Below are 22,400 nucleotides of genomic sequence, written 5' to 3' on the forward strand. Positions count from 1 at the left end.
GGAGTTGTAGTACAACAACAACAACTGGGGACCTAAGGTTGGGAACCCCTGCTATATAGGAAGCCACCAGATCTAGCAACATTCTTGTGTAAGAAGGACTGCAGAGGTAATGTATGGGAAACACATTAAACTCTTGGAACTTTATACATCAATGTTATATTTATCCAACTTCTGTGGCTGACAGGCTATCTATTGCTTGTATCTGTATTATCAGCACATTGGCAATCTCTGTGGAGCGTCAACATAGGATGTATGGTAGGTTCTTCCAAGTGCCAAGCAGGATTGCCAGCTTATTGATTGGTCTTGCTCCTGTGCCTTTAACACAGGCCTGACATGCAAACATTAAACCCAGCCGTGAAGCTTTTCCTGACACAGAGATAAAGCAGGGTGCCCACCAGCCCTCAGGATGATCCAGGAGTCCCCAGGAATTGGCATCAGTCTCTAGGTGACTATGGGAAAGTGGTCCTGAACATTTTAGTGACTTGATATTGTGAGATGCACTGGAGAGAGAGAACAGATCTGCAGAGAGAACTTCAGTCCAGGGCTATTGCTAGGCACTTAGAAGATCTGGGGCCTGGACCCACAGCCCCCCTTTTTAAACTCTCAAGAATAATGATGTATGTCATTTAAAGTCTCTGATATTAGAGTATGGCACCTATGAAGATGGAAGCAGCTGAGAGCAGTGGAAGCGAGGAGCTCTCTCCCTGGCTCTATGCAACCCTGCTTCAGTCAGTTGGAAACCATGAGATAAAGGAATGGGAAGAGATTCGCCTGATTAATTTTTAAATGTTATATTATTTTAGGTTTTTGTGCTAACCGCCCTGAGCCGTGCTGGGATGGGCGGTATAGGAATGGAATGGAATGGGTGAATAAATAATTTCTGCACGTCAGATATTAAAGGCCAGATTGCAGCCGGTTCAGAAGCAGGGTCCTGAACGCTAATTTCAGTGTGAGGGCACCTGGGTGCTTTCCAGACTAGACCCTGCAACGGGGTCACGTCGGATCTCGGAAGTGTGCTTCCACACTTCCTGCGTCATGACACCGCAGTCCCTACGCGGACAGCAGGGTGCCGTTCAGATTGCCAATGCCTTGCTATGAATTTAATCGCTGTGATATAGTGCTATGATGTTATATATCCGGTATAAGAAAGTTGCTGTTTTTTTGGGGTTGTTAGTTTTCACGAGACTGCTCCCTCTGCTGTTTACGTTTTGAATGCACCTTGCCTGAACGGAGGCATTTTGCTGCTGTTGAGCAGCTAGTTTGGAAAGCGTCCTGGAGAAGCGGTTTTGGGGTCTGCTCCATAGTTTGGAGATCCCTTTCCCATAGTGCTACTCCTCAACGTTTGGGTGCTAGAGGCTGTACGGCACACCTGTTCACAGGGGTGAATCAAGGTATTTTGCAACCTGAGGCAAAGCATACCACACCGCCTTGCCCCATGCCCAGGGGGCAGACCTCTTCCAGAACCAACCCTTGCCAGCTCTGAAAGTGCCTGAAGGAAGGAAGGTTGCCTGCGCCCTCCTCTTCTCTCCTTGTGCTTCTTGCAAGCTCTTCGAGGAACGTGAGGAGGAGAGGCACTCCTTGGAAAATTGGCAAGGGGCAGATCAAACTAAAAAGCTGCTCTGGTGGTGATGGCAGTGGGGAGGGCACCTGGCCGCCTATGTGACACCCCCAGTAATCTGTGATTATTGCCTCACTCCCTGCTCCATCAAAGAATGGCTGGAGGTTCAACACAGCCTCCATGCCACACAACATCCCCCCAGAGGTACAACTCAGGCCAAGCCTGAGAATCATCTTCCAGGAAGGATGCAAAGAGGAGGAGGAGCTGGTCTTGTGGTAGCAAGCATGACTTGTCCCCTTAGCTAAGCAGGGTCTGCCCTGGTTGCATCTGAATGGGAGACTTGATGTGTGAGCACTGCAAGAGATTCCCCTCAGGGGATGAAGCCACTCTGGGAAGAGCAGAAGGTTTCAAGTTCCCTCCCTGGCTTCTCCAAGATTGGGCTGAGAGAGATTCCTGCCTGCAACCTTGGAGAAGCCGCTGCCAGTCTGTGAAGACAATACTGAGCTAGATAGGCCAATGGTCTGACTCAGTATATGGCAGCTTCCTATGTTCCTAAAACCTATTTTTTAAATCAAGGCAAACATTTGCTAGCAGGAAAGTGTTTCTTTATATCTATCTAAACCGCTTTGGGGACTTTTTTTGAACAGCGCTATATAAATATTCATCATATTCATTGTTGGGGCTTTTGACGGGGACTTTTGGTTTTGTTCGTTTTGTGGTGATAGGAATAGATCTTTGATCTCCGGGTGTCTTCTATTACTTCAGGGTTGCAGGGGGTTAAAAAAAAAAAAAGTCCAACCCAAATAAAATAAATAACCGTTCCTTTTCCCAAGGTCCTCTGCTCCAGAACACCTGGCTAATGCTTTCTCTTCAAAACTCCCCCCCCCCGCCCGTCCCCTCCCTGGCCCACCATGTTACTTCACAGGAAGTGTCTACAGGCGATCCGAGGCCGTAGCTCAATCGAGTGGGTCTGCTTCATGCTGCATCGGAGGAGAATAATAAAGTCCATGTGTGATAGACAAAACACAGCTGCTTCCCTGCCCCATCACGGTGGTGGTGGTGCAGGCCTGTTCCTCTCCCCCTGCCGTCTCCCACCTCACCTCTGCTACCTTGTGACTGCAAAACTCTGTGCTTCGGAGGTTCAGTGAGCCACAAGCTCTCTCGTGAGCGCTTTCTCTCTCATTGCAGTGCCTCCCTGGGGGTACAGGCCCCAGCCAGCTTGAGCCACCGGGATGCAGCCTCATTACTTGTGCGGTGGGGAGGGAATTGCGGTCGGCTGGCATTTGACTCTTTGCCACATGGATTCAAGAGAGAGGAGGATGGCTCCATGTTTCCTCCAGTGACTCACTGTGGCCAAAGCTTAGCATCCACGGGATTCAGAATGTTGGAACTCCTTGTTTCCTTGCAAGGGGGGCTCTTAAATCTGCTCCCCCACCCAGTCCGGGGGGGGGGAACCCTCACCAAACTATAAATGAAATGGTGCTGCAATCTCTTTGCTAGCCGTAGCAAGCCTGACTTGTCCTCATAGCTAAGCAGGGTCTGCCCTGGTTACATTTGAATGGGAGACTTGATGTGTGAGTGAACTGTAACATATTCCCCTCAGGGGATGGAGCTGCTCTGGGAAGAGCATCTAGGATCCAAGTTCCCTCCCTGGCAGCATCTCCAAGACAGGGCTGAGAGAGATTCCTGCCTACAGCCTTGGAGAAGCCACTGCCCATCTGTGAAGACAATACTGAGCTAGATGGACCAAGGGTCTGACTTGTTTTATGTCAGCTTCCTATGTTCCTATGAACCACAGAAGTCATTGGGCCAGTTCTAGCTATGGGGATGGGGCCCTCTGCTTTGCATGCAGAAGAAGGCCCCAGGTTCGAAATCTGGCATCTCCAGTGAGGGTTGTGAAAGACCCATGCCTGCAACCTTGGACAGCCAGTCAATACTGGGCTAGATGGACCCCGAATGGTCTGATTTGGTACAACACTTACTATCTTCCTAACCCAGAGAGAAGTGTTCTTAGGCATGTTATATACTCTCTGTTTTTGGAGATTCCTTTGAAGTTCGTTTCAGAGCTACCATAGGAACACAGTGTCAGACCATTCATCTACCTAGCTCTATATTGCCAGCACAAACTGGCAGCAGCTCTCCAGGGTCTCCCAGATGAATGTCTTCATCCCCAGCCCGACCTGGAGATGCCAGCGATTGAGCCGGTCTGAGCCACAGTCCTCTCCAAGGCAGTAGGAATAACACCTAACTTTAAGTGCAAAGCCTACACAGCACTGGGTACAGTACTTAAACTTGGGCCCCCAGATATTGTTGGACCACAACACCTATCACTCCCTGCCACGATGCCCAAGGCCATAGTGGCTAGGGATGTTGTAGTCCAACACCCTCAGGGGACCCGGATTTGGGAACCACTTATTTAAGGATGTAATAATTAGGAACAATCTTACTGGATCAGACCAGAACCTCAGGGGTATACTCGTGAGTCAGATGGGCCGTAACCCAAAATTTGGCTGTTAAAAAGCCAAATCTGGCAACAGAGCCCAGCAGGCCCCTGTAGTTCTGGTTCCAGCAGTAATCAGCAAAGGTGAAGCTTCAGCAAAGCATATGAGAAGAAAGCAAAGCCCATGATGCTGCCTGGTCCTTTGTCCTCAGCCTCATGTTGTCATAGGTTCCATTTGGCTGTCAGGACTGTCGGTTATTAGTGGATCTCTCCTCCTCCATGAACCTGTCCAGTCCTTTTTACAAAGCCATCTAAGCTAGTGGCCATCACCACATCTTGTGGCAGTGAGTTCCACAAGATAATGGTGTGGTATGCAGAGCTGCACATCCTTTCATCAGCCCTGAATCTATTGCTAATCAGCTTTTGGGGGCTGCCACGAATTCTTGTATCAGGAGAGAAATGCCCCTTTCTCCTCAAGCATTTGTCCATTTTAGGCACCGCCAGGAGTTGACACCGACTCAGTGGCACAACTTTACCTTTTTACCAATTCCTTCTGCGTTGTGCCAGCTGTGTTTTTTTCAAACGAAAAAATCCAAAGGCTTTAGTGGAGCCAGTGCTCCAAATCACAACCTATCCTGTGTGGCCATGCGCCTTTTCAGCTCAGAGATGTTTCACGGCTTACTTTTAGGGGAAAGCACTGATTGTCTGTGATAATGTGGAGAAAGCCCCCAACAGTGCTCTTCCGCTGCGTTCTCTGCTTGGTCCCTGCAGGTGTTTGGAGTGGCCAGGATTCAGTGACACACACGCCCCCTGCTGGAGATAATCCCTCTCTGGTTTCTACAGAAAAGGTTGATAGAACAGTTAGGAGGACAGGTTGGACTACAACTCCCATCATCCACAGTCACAGTGGTGGCTGGGGGTGATGGGATTTGTAGTCCAACAACACCTGGGGGCCCAAGCTTGAGAAACCCTGGACTAGGAGGAAGGCCTTTAGGGAAACATCTCCATCCTGGACCTCTTGTCCCACACAGTTGCTGTACCCCATGTTCAGTGTTACCCCAACAATGCAGCACCAGAACCCCATTCTAGGCCATCAGGAGCTGAAGCAGAGGCCCAGTTTATGTATAAGGGCGATGTGGTGACATACTGAGAATAGGAACCAGTGTAAACGTTGCTCATAGGATGCAAAAGAAAACGGCTTTTTCCATATTTATCTGGAATTTTCTCAAACCATATCCCACATGACAAGATACTTAAAAATATATTCAAATCCTGATAAACAGAAAACTTCAACATAACTTCTTCTAAACTACCACCACCACCCCCAATCAAAATCTCCATTAAGCCTAGTCCAAATGAGAGTGAAGAAGGAATTGGGAACTGGAAGGGGGGGGGAGATCTGGGATGGAGGGTGTGTCTGGCAGCAGCTGATATGGGATATCGCCCCCTCCCCTAGGAAAACTCTAAGGATCTGGGGAGGTTAGTTGGCTGATGGGTGCAAAATGCTGATTGTAGAGGCTGAGCATTAGAGGGGCGGGGAAAACTCTAGGTGTAACCCCAAGATACATGTTGAGGGGGGTCTTCTGGGGAGAGGTGCTTGGAATGTATGTGGAAGGTTTACTGGTTTGACCATGCATTTACTGTATGTTATTTATTTATTTATTTATTATTTTATTTTATTTTATTTTATCAAACTTCTATACCACCCAAACTTTTGTCTCTGGGCAGTTAACATAAAACAATTAAAACACATATGAAAAGTTAAAACAATTCAACAACTTAAAATCAACCATAAAATTAAAACAGACAATTTTTAAAAGCTGGGAAAGCTTGGGTGAAAAGATGGGTTTTCAGATGTGTGTGTGTTGTTGTTTTTTAATTGCCAGAGATGGGGAGGATCGTATCTCTCAACATGGATTCCACAGTCTCGGGGCAGTAACTGAGAAGGTAGTTTATAATGATGTTTATAAAATATAATTAATATAATATAAATGATCTTCTTATAATGTTTGTAGTTTATAATGATGATGATGATGATGATGATGTTCTATGTCTACATTCTATGACTCAACGTTGGTCCCCAGATGTTGCTGGACTACAATTCCCATCATCCCCAGCCACAATGGCCAACAACATCTGGGCGACTGGACCACCTGCCTGGTTTGTCTCCAGTGCTCCAAGTGAACGGTAGCAAAGCCTAGGGCCTGCCATTTTCTTTCCTTCCACAATGCTAAACGACCAGTTGGACGACTGGTCAAACAGTCTACACCAGTTCGATTCTTTCTGGAGAAAATTGGGGAGACCCTTTTTTCAAAAGGGGTGCAGAGAGCTAATGGGTCCCAACAAGGTCCCCCTCATTGGGGACCTGGGAAGTCAAGTGCCCACACGGGAAGCCTCCTTTAACACGTAGTCTGGGGGGGGGGGGCGTTTCATGCCTTAGGAGGGGTGCGGGGTGGTTTTGGGACCGGGAGGCTCTAGCCAGGAGAATGTGAGGGAGATCGAAGGAGGGGAGATCGTGCTGGTTGGCGTTAGACGAGAGTACCTGGGGGGCGTACAGTGCGGCTTGGGTGCCCGGCAGAGCGACGGGACGGAGCCGAATATGGGGATTCTCTAAGACCGGGTATATCGCGGCTGCGAGCCTTGGATCACCCTGGCAAGTTGAAGGATGGGGGGCAGGCTCGGTAGTGGTGGCGTGACGATGATGTGCTCTGTGTGTGGGGTGCCCCATCCTGGGTGCTTGTGGGGGGATATAGAAGGACGGTGGGGCAGAGGCGCATGGGGGGGGGGGTTACCGATCGGTAGGGCCTGTGGCGGGGAGTCGGACGGGGGAGCGCAGAATGAGGGGCGCTGCCTCCGACTGGCTGGAGTGACTTGGGGTCAGTGGTGGCACCGGGGGGGGGGAGGAAACTGGGGCGGGGTGGCTGCCCAGAAGGGGCCAATTGCATGTACGGGTGGGCGAGATGGGTCCCACGTATTAGATTTCTGAAGCAGAGATGGGGGGGGCATGCCCCTGCCCCCTCTGAAGCCTCCCTTGCTGGGGGTCCTCCGGGAGGAAATTCCCGGCATCGGAGGGAGGACTGGGATGAGCGGGGGGCGGGGGTCGGAGCCGCTCCGTCCAGCCTGAGTGCGGAGCCGCTCCGTCCGCAACGCGCGGAGTTCCCTGCCCGCCCCGCGCAGCGCCGCCACCGCGGGCGGAGCTTCCTCCCGCGGCGGCTCTTCTGCCGAGGAGCCGTCGGGCGTCGTGTGCCTCGTCCCGTCCCGTCCTCTTTCTGGCGCCCTCCGCGAGAGGAGCCCGGCCGGGAGGGAGGGAAGGCGGGAGCGAGCTCGCCTTCTGCGCTTCCGATCGCCCGTCCAGGACTCGGAGGGCGGCGGGGGGGAGGCCTCTCTTGCCGCCTCCCCGTCCCTCCGCCCCCCTCCCGCGGCGGTGCTGAGCGTGCCCCCCGCTGGGGCTGCAATGCGGCCGCCTTTGTTTGCTCAAGGAGATGCCCCCTCCGCTCCGCTTGGCCCATGCCGGAGCCTATAAAACCCTCCGGGGCGCAGGGTTTGGCCAGAGCGGACAGTGACTCGCGCCGGGATCCGCGATCGGCTCGCCGCCACCGCCACCACCATGACCCTGCTGGGCGCGGCTCTCCTGCTGCTGCTGCTGCCGCCCCGCGCCCTACCGTGGCCGGGCCAGGGCGCCTTGGCAGCCTCCCGTCCCCCGAAGCCCCTCTTGCCCATCCAGCCCGAATCGGACCCTCTTCCCTCCAAGGGGGCAGCAGGTAGGAGACCCTCCCTGGGACACGGGTTGGGCTGTGTAGCAGCAGGAACTCCCCCTCCCCTCCCCGCCGCCGCCCCCCAGCTCCGAGCCGTCCTCTTTTCTTTTGTCAAGGGCGGATCTAGCAGAGGAACCCCGCACCCGCCGCGCCTCGGCTTGGCACAGCTGCCCGGACAGCGGCGGCGTCTCTCCCATCTGGTTCCCATTGACAGATTGATATCCCTTGGCTTCGCTTGGCTGGGTGTCAGCCGCGGGGAGGGGGCGGGCGGGCGGGCATGCGTCGGGAGCTCGCTCGCCTTTGCCCCCGTGGCCGCGCCGCCGGGCGGCCCGCTGTGACTTCTCCGCTGCCGCTGGCCAGGCGAGAGCTCCTGACGGGCGGGCAGGCAGCGCGCTGCCAGCTGGGACAGGCAGGCAGGCTGGCTAGGAGGGGGGCGTGCGGGCAGTGCCAGGGGGCGCGTGTGCCGCGGCAGAGCTGGAGGCCCGATGCTGCCAAGGTGTTGCCGGAGGAGGCAGCCGCTGGCCGCGGAAGATCCCTGCCTGCAAAGGATCACCGGCGCGAAAAGGACCAAGTTTTCTTCCCGTGCTTCTGCAGTTTGTTCGCGAAAGTCATACGCCCGGAGGGCAGGACTCCGGCGGACAAACTTCTTCTTTCTTTGTCGAGCCTCCTCCTGCAGCCACTTCCGAGCGGCATGGTCGGTCCCGGCTGGGATGTCGCTATAACTGAGTAGCGGATGGGTTCAACAAACCCGGCCCCCCAGCTCCTGAGGGCCCCCCAGCTCCTGAGGGCCCCCCAGCTCCACCCCTCTCTGTTTTCTTCGTTATTTCCCTAGCTGTGCGCTGGTCCTGGGTTCAAATGTGGGACCCCACAGATAATCTCCAGGCTATAGACGATTGCATAGCACTCTTTCCCCCCAATCAGGCCAGTGGGCTTCCCTCTCCCATAGTTTCTTGCTAAGGAACACAACCAGATGGGGAGGCTGGTCTGGGCCCAATTGCCCCAATGGTGCCATGTCCAGGGTTATCTCCACCCCCCCCCCCCGATTTTTGGTTGTGTAGACTTGGGTGCTGTGGCGTTGCTGCCGTTCAGTGCAGACAATACTCAGTTGGATGGACCAAGGGTCTGACTCGGTATAAGGCAGCTTCCTGTGTTCCTGTGAGGTGGGCTTCACATCTGCTCCCTCATCACTCTGCTGCCGTTCTAGGACTCTGTCTAGCTCAGCATAGGTGGAGTCTAGCTTTGGGTGGGAGGGATGTGGGTCTCTGAGTCTGTGAATAATTCCTTTCCTTCCCCACTGAATTGCCAGCAGCAGCTCTAATGAAGCTGAGATTAGGAAGGAGGATTCCCCGGACGAGGCGAGTGACTTCCAAGCAGATGTGAATCCTAGAAGTTCTCATTTTTGGAAATTAAATAAAGGAGGGCCAAGGGGGATGCAGGCTGGGCTACTGACATGAAACCCTGGGATGCGGAACTGAAAGGAGCTCATCTTCCTTTCTGCATTATCTTGTTTCCCTCCTTTTGTTGTCTCCCCAGTGTCAAATTCTAGTTTGTAACCGCTTTGGGGGCAGAGACCTGTCCAGGGGTGTAGCAATAATTGAGCGGATGGGTTGAAAGAACCTGGGGCCCCCAGCTCCCGAGGGCCCCCCAGCTCTACCCCTCCCTATCTGCTTCATTGTCTCCCTCACTCCAAGGGGCCACTGGAGAGAGGAGTGAACACGGGCCTCTGCTCCCCTAGCTATGCCCCTGGACCTGTCGTCTTCTGTTACCCAGTAAAATGCCAGACCTTCTGCCCACATGCTGCCTTGTGTTTATACTTTCTTTTCTTTAAATACAGGCGTGTCGTCAGGATGCGCATGTGGGCAGGGTGAGGGTAAGGGGGTGGGGGGAGAGGGGAGAGGAGGTACGAGGCAGGCTGGGATTTGGAGCGGATAATTTTTGAGAGATGTGAGGTAGCAAAAGTGGCACATCATATGAAAAAGGCAAGGAAAGTGCCAAGGATTCTTAGAAAAAGACTCGCCCTCTGGAACTGGAAGCTCTGACTCTAATTCCAGATGTGGAGAAATGCACTGACTGCATTTAATCAATGGGGGGGGAGTGTACTCTGCTTGTGGCCAAAAGCTGCCTGTCTGTCATTCCTGACATGTTTTTATTTTTTATTATTATTATTTTATTTATTTTATTTTCCCACATGTATATCCTGCTCTTCCTCCAAGGAGCCCAGAGCGGCGTACATAGTTATATATTTATTCTCAGAACAACCCTGTGAGGTGGGCTAGGCTGAGAGACAATTGGCTGGCCCAGAGTCACCCAGTGAGTTTCATAGCTGAACAGGGATTTGAACGGGTCTCTAGGGATGTGCAAACAGGTTCTATGTCCAACCGGTTTGGTTTGTTATCAGGTCAACACCCCCACCCCATGCCAGCTGTTTGGTGGGATCCACGATTAAAAAATAATAATAATTGCGAACCCCCCTGGACAAAACCGGGGGGGTGGCAAAACCTATAATGCCTAGTCCAGTTCGAGCACGGTCCGGACTCAAACTGAACCAGGCAACCCGGTTTTGTGCCCACTCTATGGGTCTCCCTGGTCCTAGTCCAATACTTTAACCACTACACCATGTTGGCTCTCCAATGGACATGAGCCAAGACTGATTTCTGGTCCTGGAAAGAAGTTTGAAGGGTAAACACATTAAGTGAATCTTGATTCAAATGGAGACTCGGGAGCATGACTGTGAGAGGCGGCAGAAATGTAGAGGGCTGGAGGAGGAGACTGGTAGACCACCAGAGGCTCCCTGCATGTCAGGCGTTTTCAAAGTTGGGTCCTCGGAGGTTGTTGGACTACAACTCCCATCATCCACGGTGGCCCAGCGGCTGTGGCTGATGGGAGCAACAACTGGGGACCCACCTTTGAGAATTCCTGCTGTATGTGGAAGGTTTTTAGAGAAGGGCTTCGGACTGCTGGGGTAAGCTGAGGACAGCAAAAGAGTAGTTTCCTTGGCCCAATCAGGATTGGACCTGCTGGAGGCAAAGCCGCAAGCAGGGCAGCGTTATAGAGTGTGAACAGATGCTCCGAGCTGGGAGTCCAAGATGGGTGAATTTAGCCAGGGGGCTGATAATAAATTTTATTAACAATACATTTTTATTAAAGTTTGATTGAATGCAGTGTATTGGCAAGAATCACCAGGGCACAGAGAAAGATATGGTGCTGCAGCATAATGGCCTGGCCTGGAGGAGGAGGCCGCCTTGCTTCGTGTCTCTGTATGAATCACTGCTCCGGGCTAGTTGGCTTCCTTCCTTTTCCGGGGCACACCCAGAATGTATGCAGATACACAGGAAGTGGGCTGAACACTTTGCAGGGAGGGGGAGCAACCATGCAGGGGCGTAACTATAATAGGGCAAGGGGAGACAGTTGTCTGGGGGCCCGCGGCCTTGGGGGCAAGTCACATGACTGACTCCCAGAGGCAGGTCACATGACTGACTCCCCCAGCCGCGCACCCGCCCGGGCTTCCTTCAGTTGTATTCATCCTCCGAAATGGATGTGAGTGTTGAGACCTGGAGCTACCAGAACAGCATGTCTTTCTCTAGGACCATGAAATGACTTTGCATCCTCCACAATTTACAAAACCTTTTAAAAAACAATTTAGGATGATGTTCTATTGTGGCACATAGGTTATAGGTCTATAAATTTTACTATGCTTTTTGTTACCACTATTCAGCCTCATTTAAGATTTCTTTACTTCATAAGCTGCACTTCAGTGAGGGGGGGGCATTTTAAAATCTTGTCTCTGGGCCCACTCCCACCTTGCTACACCCCTGCAACCATGACTTTGTGGCGGCGCATGTAGTCTAAATTGCCCCAGTTCTAGTCCTTAGTATCTCCAGCTAAAAGAGCCCTCTGGTGGCCACGGAAAACTGCTGCTGCTGCCAGTTGGGCCAGGCAGTATCAGACTGGACAGACCAATAACTGGACTCCGTATGAGGCTTGTTTGTGTGACGCTTTGCAGGAACTCTCAAGGTGCTGTTCTCCATTGCAGGCTGCTCTTTTGGTGGCAGGTTCTATGCCCTGGAGGACACCTGGCATCCTGACCTGGGGGACCCCTTCGGGATCATGCACTGTGTGGTGTGCTCCTGCGAACCAGTAAGTATAAGTCTGGAGATCTGTGGTTGCTGGGGTGGGAGGAGGTTGCTGCAGAACTGTGGAGCAGGCTTCTCAAAATTAGGTCCCCGGCATTGTTGGGCTACAGCTCCCATCATCCCCAGCCACAATAGCCAAATGGCTGTGAGTGATAGGAGTGGCAGTCCAGTAACCTCTGAGCACCCAAGGTTGAGATCCGCTACATGGAAAGGAGGAGAGCTGGTCTTGTGGCAGCAAGCATGACTTGTCCCTTTAGCTAAGCAGGGTCCACCCTGGTTGCATATGAATGGGAGACGATCTGCATGAGCATTGAAAGAGATTCCCCTTAGGGGATGAGGCTGCTCTGGGAAGAGCATCTTCATGCTTGCATGCAGAAGGTCCCATGTTCCCTCCCTGGCAGCATCTCCAGATAGGACTGAGAGAAACTCCTGCCTGCAACCTTGGAGAAGCCACTACCAGTCTGGGTAGACAATACTGAGCTAGATGGACCAAGGGTCTGACTCAGTATAAGGCAGCTTTCTATGTTTCTGTGTAAGCCCATTATCCACTCCTGAACCAGAGGTGCACAGCTGAATGCTGCAGATAAGATCGTCATTCATCAAGGCCCCAAGAAACCAACTTAAATTCACTCACTTGCCATCACTTATAGCAGGGTTTTTTAAACTTGGGCCCCCAGATGTTGTTGGATATCAACTCCCATCATCCTCAGCCACAAAGGCCATGTCTGGGCATGATGGGAGTTGTAGTCCAACAACATCTGGGGGCCCAAGGTTAAGAAACTCTGACTTATAGGAACAAGGGAAGCTGCCTTATGCTGAGTCAGTGCTTTGATCCATCTGGCTCCGCATTGCCTTCACTGGCTGGCAGTGGCTCTCCCAGGTTCTGGGCAGGGTATTTCCCCAGCCCTACCTGGAGATACCTGGGACTGAGCCTGGGACCTTCCGCATGCAAAGCAGATGCTCTTCCACTGAGCTACAGCCCCATTTCTTGCCCCCATGCACCTCGGACTAGGATGTGTCCCAATAACAGAAAACCTATCCTGGCAGTGAAATCATAAAGTGGAGGTGGGGGGAGAGAACTTGGTAAAAATGGACCTCCCCTCTTCTGTCCCCTTTCCCCTCTACACCACTATTTCCAAGCAAAGCCTCATATCTTTTCCGATTAATATTTTATAACAACAAGATATCCGCAAATGGGGATGCCACCAGCAGACACACCCACGCACAAACTCCTAATGCTGGGATATGGAATGAATCCTCTCCCTCCTTCCCCTAATTACAGCCTTGGCAGCTTCTCAGTTCTGACATCTAGATTTTGCTTGAAAGAGTCAGTCGAGGAATTGGGAGTTGAGCCAGAGAGTTATGGAGCAGGGGTCACGGGGAAGGAGGAAGAACGTCTCCTTGCGAGCTGCACGAGTGGAGGAAGGCCATCGAAGAACTTGGAGCAGGGAGAGTGCTGTAATCTACCTCGGCAGCACAAGGCAAATGTGCAGTACCCAAGGCTGAATGTATTCTGCTTTTTAAAGAGAGAGCGAGAGAGCTAAAGAGTGTGTGTGTGTAGGGGGATCAAAACTCCACCACTTCTGTGACCTGCACAAAAGATCCCAACCAAGCACATTTTCTATCTTCACTCAAGCGGCATAGTTTATTCTCTTTCTGCTAGTTTGGGGAAGGGTGGGGCTCTGAACTCCTCCCCACAACCAATGACTGATGACAGTTGCCGGGGAGTAACAGCTGGAGAGAGGGCATGGAGAGAGGGAATTGTAGCCTACTAGGTCCTATGGCTTTTGTGATGTCACCAAGTATTACCCATACACTTCTAAGCCTATCAAACTGTGTGTATCTTTTCATGCATGGATTCTCAAACTTGGAATGTTGTTGGACTACAACTCTCATCATCCCCAGCCACAATGCCTGCCATTGTGGCTGGGGATCATGAGTGTTGTAGTCCAACAACATCCGGGGACCCAAGTTTGAGAACGCCTGGGTTAGTCCTTAAGATGCCTCTGTTTTGTTTTGTTTTTCTACAGCAGACTATAACTCTTTACAGCTGCAGGTGCTCCAGTGAGCTTTTCCATTTCTCACACCTGTATTGTCAGTGTAAACCCTCTGTGGGCATAAATATGCCTTAAACTGAATGGCTCTCTTTCATGTCTGCTCCAGACATTCCCAGGGTGCTGAAGCACTGGTCTGCCATGAGGGAACAGGGTGTGTGCTACAATTGGTACATTAAAGGATTCTGTAAGCCCAAAATATCTTCCCACACTGGGGGTTGTCTGCTGCATCTCTGTATGAGTCATTGTTCTGGCTTGGCCTTCTTCCCATCAAATTTTCCTAGAGGGTGAGAATTCGCCCCGTCTCTGTATCGTGTGTGGTTGGAGCACGGAGCTGCTCCTAATAGCAGTGATGCAGCAGAATGACTTGCCCTGGCACAGGCTGCCTTGATTTGTGTCTCTGTATGAGTCACTGCTCTGGGCGTGCTTCCAGAATTCATGCAGAGAAACAGGAAGTGGCTCCCTCAAGGTCAGGAAATTCTTGCTCTTTCATGTTGTTTTATGTTACATTATATTAACCCTATGTTCCCATTTTACATAAGATGCTCATAGCGGCCAAGGAGAGAAAATAAAAATGCAATAAAAACAATCATGCAAATCACATAAAACCAATCATGCAACAGAAACAGCCCCAGATAAAAACAGCAGATAAAAACACAATTTCAGCAATCTAAAACCACAGCAGGCAAAAACAGATTCAACATCGTTTCCGTAGGGTGAAAGGGTGTCACGCAGCAGAGATGTCGAAAGCCTGGCAGAACAAGAAACTCTTTCCCCCAGTGACAGAAAGCCGCCAGAGGGAGTGAGGTGCAGTGTTCCCTGTAACAGGAATTCCCAGATGTTGTTGACTACAATTCCCATAATCCCCAGCTGCAATGCCAAATGGACACTGCATGCAACTTTTGAAACTTCTCTCTGCCGTCATGAGGTCTAGAAACATTAATATATATAAAAAATAAAAGTGAGTGTTCTCTGGCATCTACGCCATCAATTGCAGATTCTCTGATGTCCAGTATGGATGTGGAAGCAAACTACTGCTTGCTCCACAACAGAAAGCAAAGAGTCAGGATGCATCTCCCTGGAGACCTAATGACTGTTGGTGGCAGCTCTTGCTTTTGTGCAGATTCTTCCTTCCTCCCTTCCCTCCCCAGCAGAGGAATCGCCGTGGGAAGCCAACAGGCAAAGTCAGCTGTAAGAACATTAAGCATGACTGCCCCACGCCCATGTGCAATGATGCTGTCCTCCTGCCAGGACACTGTTGTAGGACCTGTCTGAAAGGTAAGGTCTGTGGGTGGCGGAGAGCCCTCAGCCCTGCATGATGTGTTTGGGGAGGAGTTGTCAACTAACTGTGCATCCAAGATAATGGTTCTCAAAGTGCAGTGGCATCGGACATTGGCTGCAGTGGTCTGTTCTTTTGGGGTGCTGCTGCCACAGCCACTCACTTCTTGCCAGGCCATGACGTCATTATACTGCACCTCAGGCAGCAGCGCTTAGCAAGCTGGCCGTAGCACACATGACCCCACTAAGCCTCCACTGCAGGGTCAGCAAGAGGGCTGGATGATCCAATGGGCACAGTGCCTAGGGCTTACAGAGCTCCCAAGGGCCAACGGAAGTGTTTTAGGCCCCCAAAATACAGCGTCTTGTGAGGAAGTAATGGCTAATCCCCTGCTAACTGGGTCAAGAGGCACCTTTTAATGTGGTGATTCTCTTTATTTAGCAGGGGGAGAGTAACTGGCCCTATCCACCCCCAGCACAGTACCTCTCCAGTGACTGTTGCTGGTGTCTGTCTTACACTTCTTTTAGATTGCGAGCCCTTTGGGGGCAGGGAGCCATCTTATTTATTTGTTATTTCTCTATGTAAACCGCCCTGAGCCATTTTTGGAAGGGCGGTATAGAAATTGAATAAATAATAATAATAATAATAATTATTATTATTATTATTATTATTATTATTATTATTATTATTGTTGTTGTTGTTGTTGTTGTTGTTATTATTATTATTTAATTAATAATCCAGCTCTGTGGTTGCCCATTCTGACATATCATGGGACATATTTGGGTTCTATACATTGTACACAATGCAAATATTTGTCTGTAGATCTATCTTGGGGGCCTACAGTCAGTCTTTCTTTCTTTCTTTCTTTCTTTCTTTCTTTCTTTCTTTCTTTCTTTCTTTCTTTCTTTCTTTCTTTCTCCTTCCTTCCTTCCTTCCTATCATATTTATATACCACCTGATATATACTTCTCTAGGTGGTGATAGAGATGACTGCCTACAGATAGATGTTTAGATTATGAGAGTGCCTAGGGCCCACAAAAACTTCAATCCGGCCCTGGGTGTCAGGTGAGTTGTGCGGGGGGAGGAGAGGCAGCCGGGGAGCAGGGGCTCAGCGGCCCTTCTTCTTGGTGGCCAAGGAGCAGCTCATGTTCTTGGAGCAAGTCCACTCAGTTCTCGATACGTCATTGCCAACGGGTGAAGCTGTAGGCCTTCCTAGTGAGTTTCCATGACAGTGACAGAGAATGTGGCCGTTTCCACAGAGGACAGTCTGCCCTTGTGGAGGTGACACACCTGTGTCTGGGCTGTACCATTTCAGACTGCTGATGGTGGCTTGCATTATTGAATGCTTCTCCACATTAAAACAAATAAATGCACAAGTAATCCCTGCACATAGGAAACTAGCATGTCAGGAATAAACTGCTTCCTGATATGCTTTAAAAAAATAAAATAAATGGAGCCAGCATGGTGTAGTGGTTAGAATGCTGGACTAGGACCAGGGAGACCCGAATTCAAATCCCCATTCAGCCATGATACTGGCTGGGTGACTCTGGGCCAGTCACTTCTTTCTCAGCCTAACCTACTTCACAGGGTTGTTGTAAAGAGAAACTTAAGTATGTAGTACACCCCTCTGGGCTCTTTGGAGGAAGAGCAGGATATAAAATGTAATTTTTTTTAAAAAAAAAAAAATGCAGATAATATTTCTGTGTCAGTCAGTCAGTCTGAGTTTGTGAATTTATTGTGGTCCATAGGCCAGATGGGGGGGAAACAAATATGTTGGTGTGGGGGAGCATTCCATGAGATGAGCTTCCCATTTGCAGCCTGGTGCATACTTCTCTGTGAAAATTAGGTCTCTCTCTTGCACTACTTCCTGGGTGACTAGCCTAACTTCCTTCATAAAACGGGGTAGGGGTCCTCTGTGCCAGGAGAAAGATTGAGATGGCAATTCCCAGGTTTCTTTAGGTTGTGTGATTTATACTAGTTTCAAATCATTGTAGTTGTGCACCCTGTATACCACTTTGGCTGTGACTCATGAGGACTAGCAGCTTGCTTGTAAAAACAAAGACAGGAACAGTCAAGATTCTCTAAGAGCCAACATTCTATACCAAAGTCGCTTCTCAGGATTTGTATTCTTATATCCCACCCTTCCTCCAAGGAGTTCAGGGTAACATGTATGGCTCTTTCCTCCCGCCTTTTATCCTCATGCCAACTCTGTGCAGTAGGTTAGACTGGCAAAAAGGTCATCCAGTTTCATGACCAAGTGGGATTTGAACTTGGGTTTCCTCCATTTTAGTCACAACACTCACCATTATATCACACCATATTGGCTCTCCCTCTAACAGTCGTTGAGGCAGCACCCTTCTCTTCTAATATCCGTTGCCAGCAGCAGGGGCGTAACTATAATTGGGCAAGGGGAGACAGTTGTCTCGGGGCCCGCTGCCTCCAGGGGCCCCCCAGAGACATGTAACAAGACTCCCCATTTACGGAATTTGTTCAGAATTCTGAGAAAACATACATAGACTCACACTGCATGGCTGAAAGTCTCCTTTGCTAATCTGCAGCGAGGGGCCCATTTTAATAATTAGTGTTTCTAGTGTGTTCTAGGCATTAAAAGTAGCACAGATATATAGTATTCAGTGTATATCACGATATATTGTGATGTGTGCATGTGTGTATTCAGTGAAATGTATTTCCAGGCAGCATACTTATTTTGAAATATCAGACTTAAATCCTTGGGGGCCTGGGGTGTGTGGCGGTCCTGGACTTTGAGGGGCTGGGGGCCCATTTTAAAATCTCATCTCGGGGCCCACTCCAACCTTGCTACACCCCTGGCCAGCAGTCTGCTGACCCGCCCACCCATTTGTGGCAGAAACTTTCATTTGAGAGCTACTGTGTGAGGAGGCTGTGTGTGCCACCCCCTTTTGGATGGCAGACAGGAGGGAAAGATATCTGAAGGAAGAGACATGTGTTGCTCTTTTGTGGATTCAGTGTGTTGACTTTGTGCACTGAACAGTGTCTGCTTCCCCTGTATAGTCTATTCCCCATTTGTTTGGGTCTTTCGTAGCAACCAGGGAGAAAGTTTGTCTATGGACATCCTATCCAGAACACACCTGCTCTTGTCTGATCTCAGAGGCTAAGCAGAGGTTGGTACCTGAGTGGGAGATTCCCTGAGGATACTGCGTGCTGTAAGCTAATTGATATAGGAGCATGGTTCCTACTTTGGGTATGGGAGGCAATGGCTGACAGCCACTTCATTACTTCTGAGTAAACTAAGTAAGTAAAGTGTGCCATCAAGTCGATTTCGAGCCCTGTGGTTTTCTTTGGTAGAATACAGGAGGAGTTTACCATTGCCTCCTCCCATGCAGTATGAGATTATGCCTTTCAGTATCTTCCTATATCACTACTGCCTGATATAGTACCAGTGGGGATTCGAACCGGCAACCTTCTGCTTGTTAGTCAAGCATTTCCCTGCTGCGCCACTTAAGGTGACTTACTTATTTACTTAGAGTACCTCTTGAGTGCTAATACTGAGAAACTTAGTCTGGATGTCAGCCCCCGTGTTCAAATCTCAGACAGTACCATGCAATGAGTGACGGGCGAGCTCTCCCCAGCATGAATCTGATTGACTTGGAAATAATCTGAGCTACTTCTCCCCCCCCCACCCAAAAAAATAGTTTAGTTTATTCCCAAGCCAATTTTGGATTGAGCCTGCCCCAGCCTGCCCCCACCTGTCCATTCCCAAACCTCCTCTTAGTGACTGCAGCATTCCAGCACATAAAGTCAAAGAAAGGAGAGAAGTCTCTCCCCCAGTTTCCCCTGTAACAGGGATCCCCAGATGTTGTTGACTACAACTCCCATCATCCCCTGCCAAAGGCCAATGCAGCTGGGGATGATGGGAGTTGAAATCAGCAACACCTGGGAATCCCTGTTACAGGGAACACTGCAGTCTCCCCATCCCTTTCTCCCAAGGATAAGAGGGCAGTAACTCCACAGGGGAGCAAGAATTTTGAAGAAGAAAATTCAGAACGGCACAGTGGTACATGAGTGTAAATGGAACACATAGCACATGCTGCTACAACACACACCTGTGCATTTTCTGCCTACGTGCACACTTACTTTGTTGCCTGGAGTCGCATCCTGTGACTTTTAGAAGCCTACACAGAGTGGGAGAAAATCCTCAGAACTGGACATTTATTTATTTGACTTATTTACACTGTTTGTTTGTTTGTTTGTTTATTATATTTCTATACCACCCTTTTCAAAGGCTCTGGGTGGTATACAACAATAACAAACAACTATTTAAAACAGCTTAAAACAATCTAAAAACAAGTTTAAAACCATTTAAAGCCAGTTAAAAACATTTAAGAACAATTAAAAAACCTTGGAAGGTCAGACCAAATAGGTTTTTAGGGCTCTCTTGAAGGCCAACAATTTATTTATTTATTTACTTACTTACTTACTTACTTACTTATTAAATTATTTATTTAACAATGAGCCCAAACTACAAAGTACGGTTATGTAACCCAAAAAATTATATAATCCCAAATAATTGTATAACCCCCCAAAATTTGTGTCTCCTGTGGTTTGCAAAAAATTAAAACAGTAAAATCATCACATTAAACCCATCCACAGTTAAAATCACAATAACCACAATAAAACCAATTTTTAACTAGCCAAAGTCTTGATTAAACCGGTGTGTCTTAAGAGTTCTTCTAAAGGCTGCCAAAGATGTTAATTTGACAGCTTGATGGCAGAGAATGAATGTTCACCCATATTCACTGTTGAAGACTGTGGGGCATAGCAGTGGAGTTGCAGAAGCGTCTTGGGCGGGGGGTGAGATGAGCATGCTTGATCAGGATCCGGGTTCAAGAGCAGTCTGGACTACGCGTTTCACTTTTTCCATTGTTATCAGTCATTTATTACATCCTCTAACGTAATACAACATTTGCATGACATGAATTTCTGTACTGCCGAAATGTTCCTTTGGAACTGCCCTCTGGGTTTGGAAGTGCGTGTTTTGTGTCTGGTTGCACTTAAAAAAGAGAGAGAGAGAGAGAGAGAGAGAGAGAGAGCCCCTGTGAGGGAGCGCTCCTGTTGCCTTCATTTCTTCTTCGTGTGTTTCCCGGAGGCTTCTGGCTGGCTACTGCTGGAAACCGACCAGTGGACTAAAGGGGACCTTTGTTTGGCTGGAGCAGGGTTTTGCGTCTGTTTAATGTTTCTGTTCAAAATGGTGGCAATACCTCCAAAGTTGGCAAGGAAGTCTGGAAGATGGTCTGGGCAAATATGTATCTAGGGTGGACTGGAAAAAAGGGGAAAGAGGTCCCTTCCGTGTTAACGTGACAGAAACATGGTGTGGATTATATTGCTGCTCAAAGCCATTTCATTTTTTAAAATTTTTTTTGCTAGCCTAGTGGTTCGCACAGGGCATTCTGTGCAAATGACGAGTGCATCCCAGAATCCCCTGCTAAAGTGGACAGGATTCTGGGAGGCACTCTCCATTTGCCTGGGGGAGCTGTCCCTTCTGGAAGCAGCAGAGGGCTTTGAATAAGCTGTGTCACCCCAGGCGGTGGCCTCGTCTCCCGCCTCGATGGAGTTATCCTGTTGATACTTCGTTCCTAAGTGATTTTGCACAAACACAATTAACTTTGTCCCAATAACGATTACCTAATAACAGATTCTGATGGACTCGCTCCCAAGTAGCATGCAGACAAATTCTCTGCCAAATGCTGTTTCCAGCTGGGCTGGCTGAGCCTCACCCCAGCTAAGGTGGAATGCTTGGATTTCGGCCAAGATGGTCCCATTGATTTCAATGGGGCTACTCTGGCTTGGATTAAATAACTTCAGGGTCAGACTACACATTACGTTACACCCATAATTTGGCCATGCATTGTTGCTTCCTTAAAAGTTAAATAGCTGTTGCGGGAGTGTGTGTGTGTGTGAGAGAGAGAGAGAAAGAGAGAGAGAGAGAGGGAGGGAGGGAGCGTAGGATCGAGATCAAGGCGCATGGGGAGGGGGTATTTAACAGCACCAATAGAAGCTTCTGCCCTAGGATTAATAGCAGGTTTCTGGGTGCATTTTTGGTCAGGAAGTTGTAGTGCTGTTTCACAGCATGAAGAAATTTCAGCATGAGTGGAATGGGTTAAATAACTCCCCCCCCCCGCAATACCCATATGCCTCATCTTGATGAGGACACCCCCCCCCCCCCGCCACCACAAATGCTATTTAAGTAAAAATCATGTAGGGTGCAGCCGACTTTGCATGGGACTTAATTTGTAGTTTGGCTTTCAGATTAGCTGTTTTGTATCTCAGGTTGTACATGGAAGAAGGGGGAGGCACTTGATCTTGTAAGACCCCTATTTGAGTTGAGAAATTGGGGCCTTTACTGGATTGTCACCAATCCAGGCAATGCAATGTGAAGGCGGGGAAAAGACCTTTGGCATTCAGATCAAGGCCAGGGGGCAGAGAGGTGTATTCGTTGGTGAGCCTCTTTGGGGCAGCTTCCCTCATTAGGAACACAAGAAGCTGCCATCTACTGAGTCAGACCCTTGGTCCATCTAGCTCTGTTTTGTCTACTCTGACTGGCAGCAGCTCTCCAGGACTTCGTATTGTGTTTTTTTGGTTAACCCATTCCTTGATCCAGGCCAGCTTTTGAATGGGACTTTAGTTACTTGTATTCCCGTCCTGGAGTAGAGGCGGGGCTAAAAATAACAGCCAGCAGCAAGAGCACCGAAAAGCTGTCTGTGCTTTCCTCTCTGAGCATAATATCTGTTCCACAAAACTATTTATGTTCCTGGTTCCACTCCACAGCCTTGTCCTTGCATACCACGGTTCTTTCCCTTGGACTCTACAGACTTCAGGCAGGATTTTTTTCTCAGCCCCGCAAACCGGCGATGCTGAGGATTAAGCCTGGGACCTTCGGCAAGCTAAGCTAAGCAGAAGCAAGCTGAGCAACAGCACCTCTGCCGGCTGGCAATAAGGATGTCTGCACATTGGTCCTTCCCCTTTCCCTAATTGTGTGCAGGGAGCAGTTTGCATTCGGACCCTGTGTTGGCAGCTGCTCTACAGAGTTTCAGGCAGGACCTCTCCCAGCCCGACCTGGAGATCCTGGGAATTGAACCAGGAACCTTCGGTATGCAAAGCAGGTACTCCACTGCTGAGCAATGGCCCCTTCCCACAGGGGTTTGCTT

General features: G+C 49.6%; 1 protein-coding gene across 3 annotated transcripts in view; it reads left to right on the top strand.

The window, feature by feature from the left end:
• Positions 1-7,266: 7,266 nt before the first annotated feature.
• CHRD (chordin) overlaps positions 7,267-22,400 on the top strand; it is a 64,131-nt gene continuing 48,997 nt past the window's right edge. For 2 of the 3 annotated variants that reach the window (XM_053304374.1, XM_053304375.1), the window contains exons 1-3: positions 7,267-7,759; positions 11,787-11,890; positions 15,092-15,218. In XM_053304374.1, coding sequence (XP_053160349.1) covers positions 7,606-7,759; positions 11,787-11,890; positions 15,092-15,218 — 385 coding nt within the window. In that variant the 5' untranslated portion in view covers positions 7,267-7,605. Of the gene's footprint in view, positions 7,760-11,786; positions 11,891-15,091; positions 15,219-22,309; positions 22,356-22,400 lie in introns of those variants that run through there. The other variant, XM_053304376.1, reaches the window with a different exon arrangement.

Source organism: Hemicordylus capensis, chromosome 3, assembly GCF_027244095.1.
Source record: "Hemicordylus capensis ecotype Gifberg chromosome 3, rHemCap1.1.pri, whole genome shotgun sequence".
NCBI lineage: Eukaryota > Metazoa > Chordata > Lepidosauria > Squamata > Cordylidae > Hemicordylus > Hemicordylus capensis.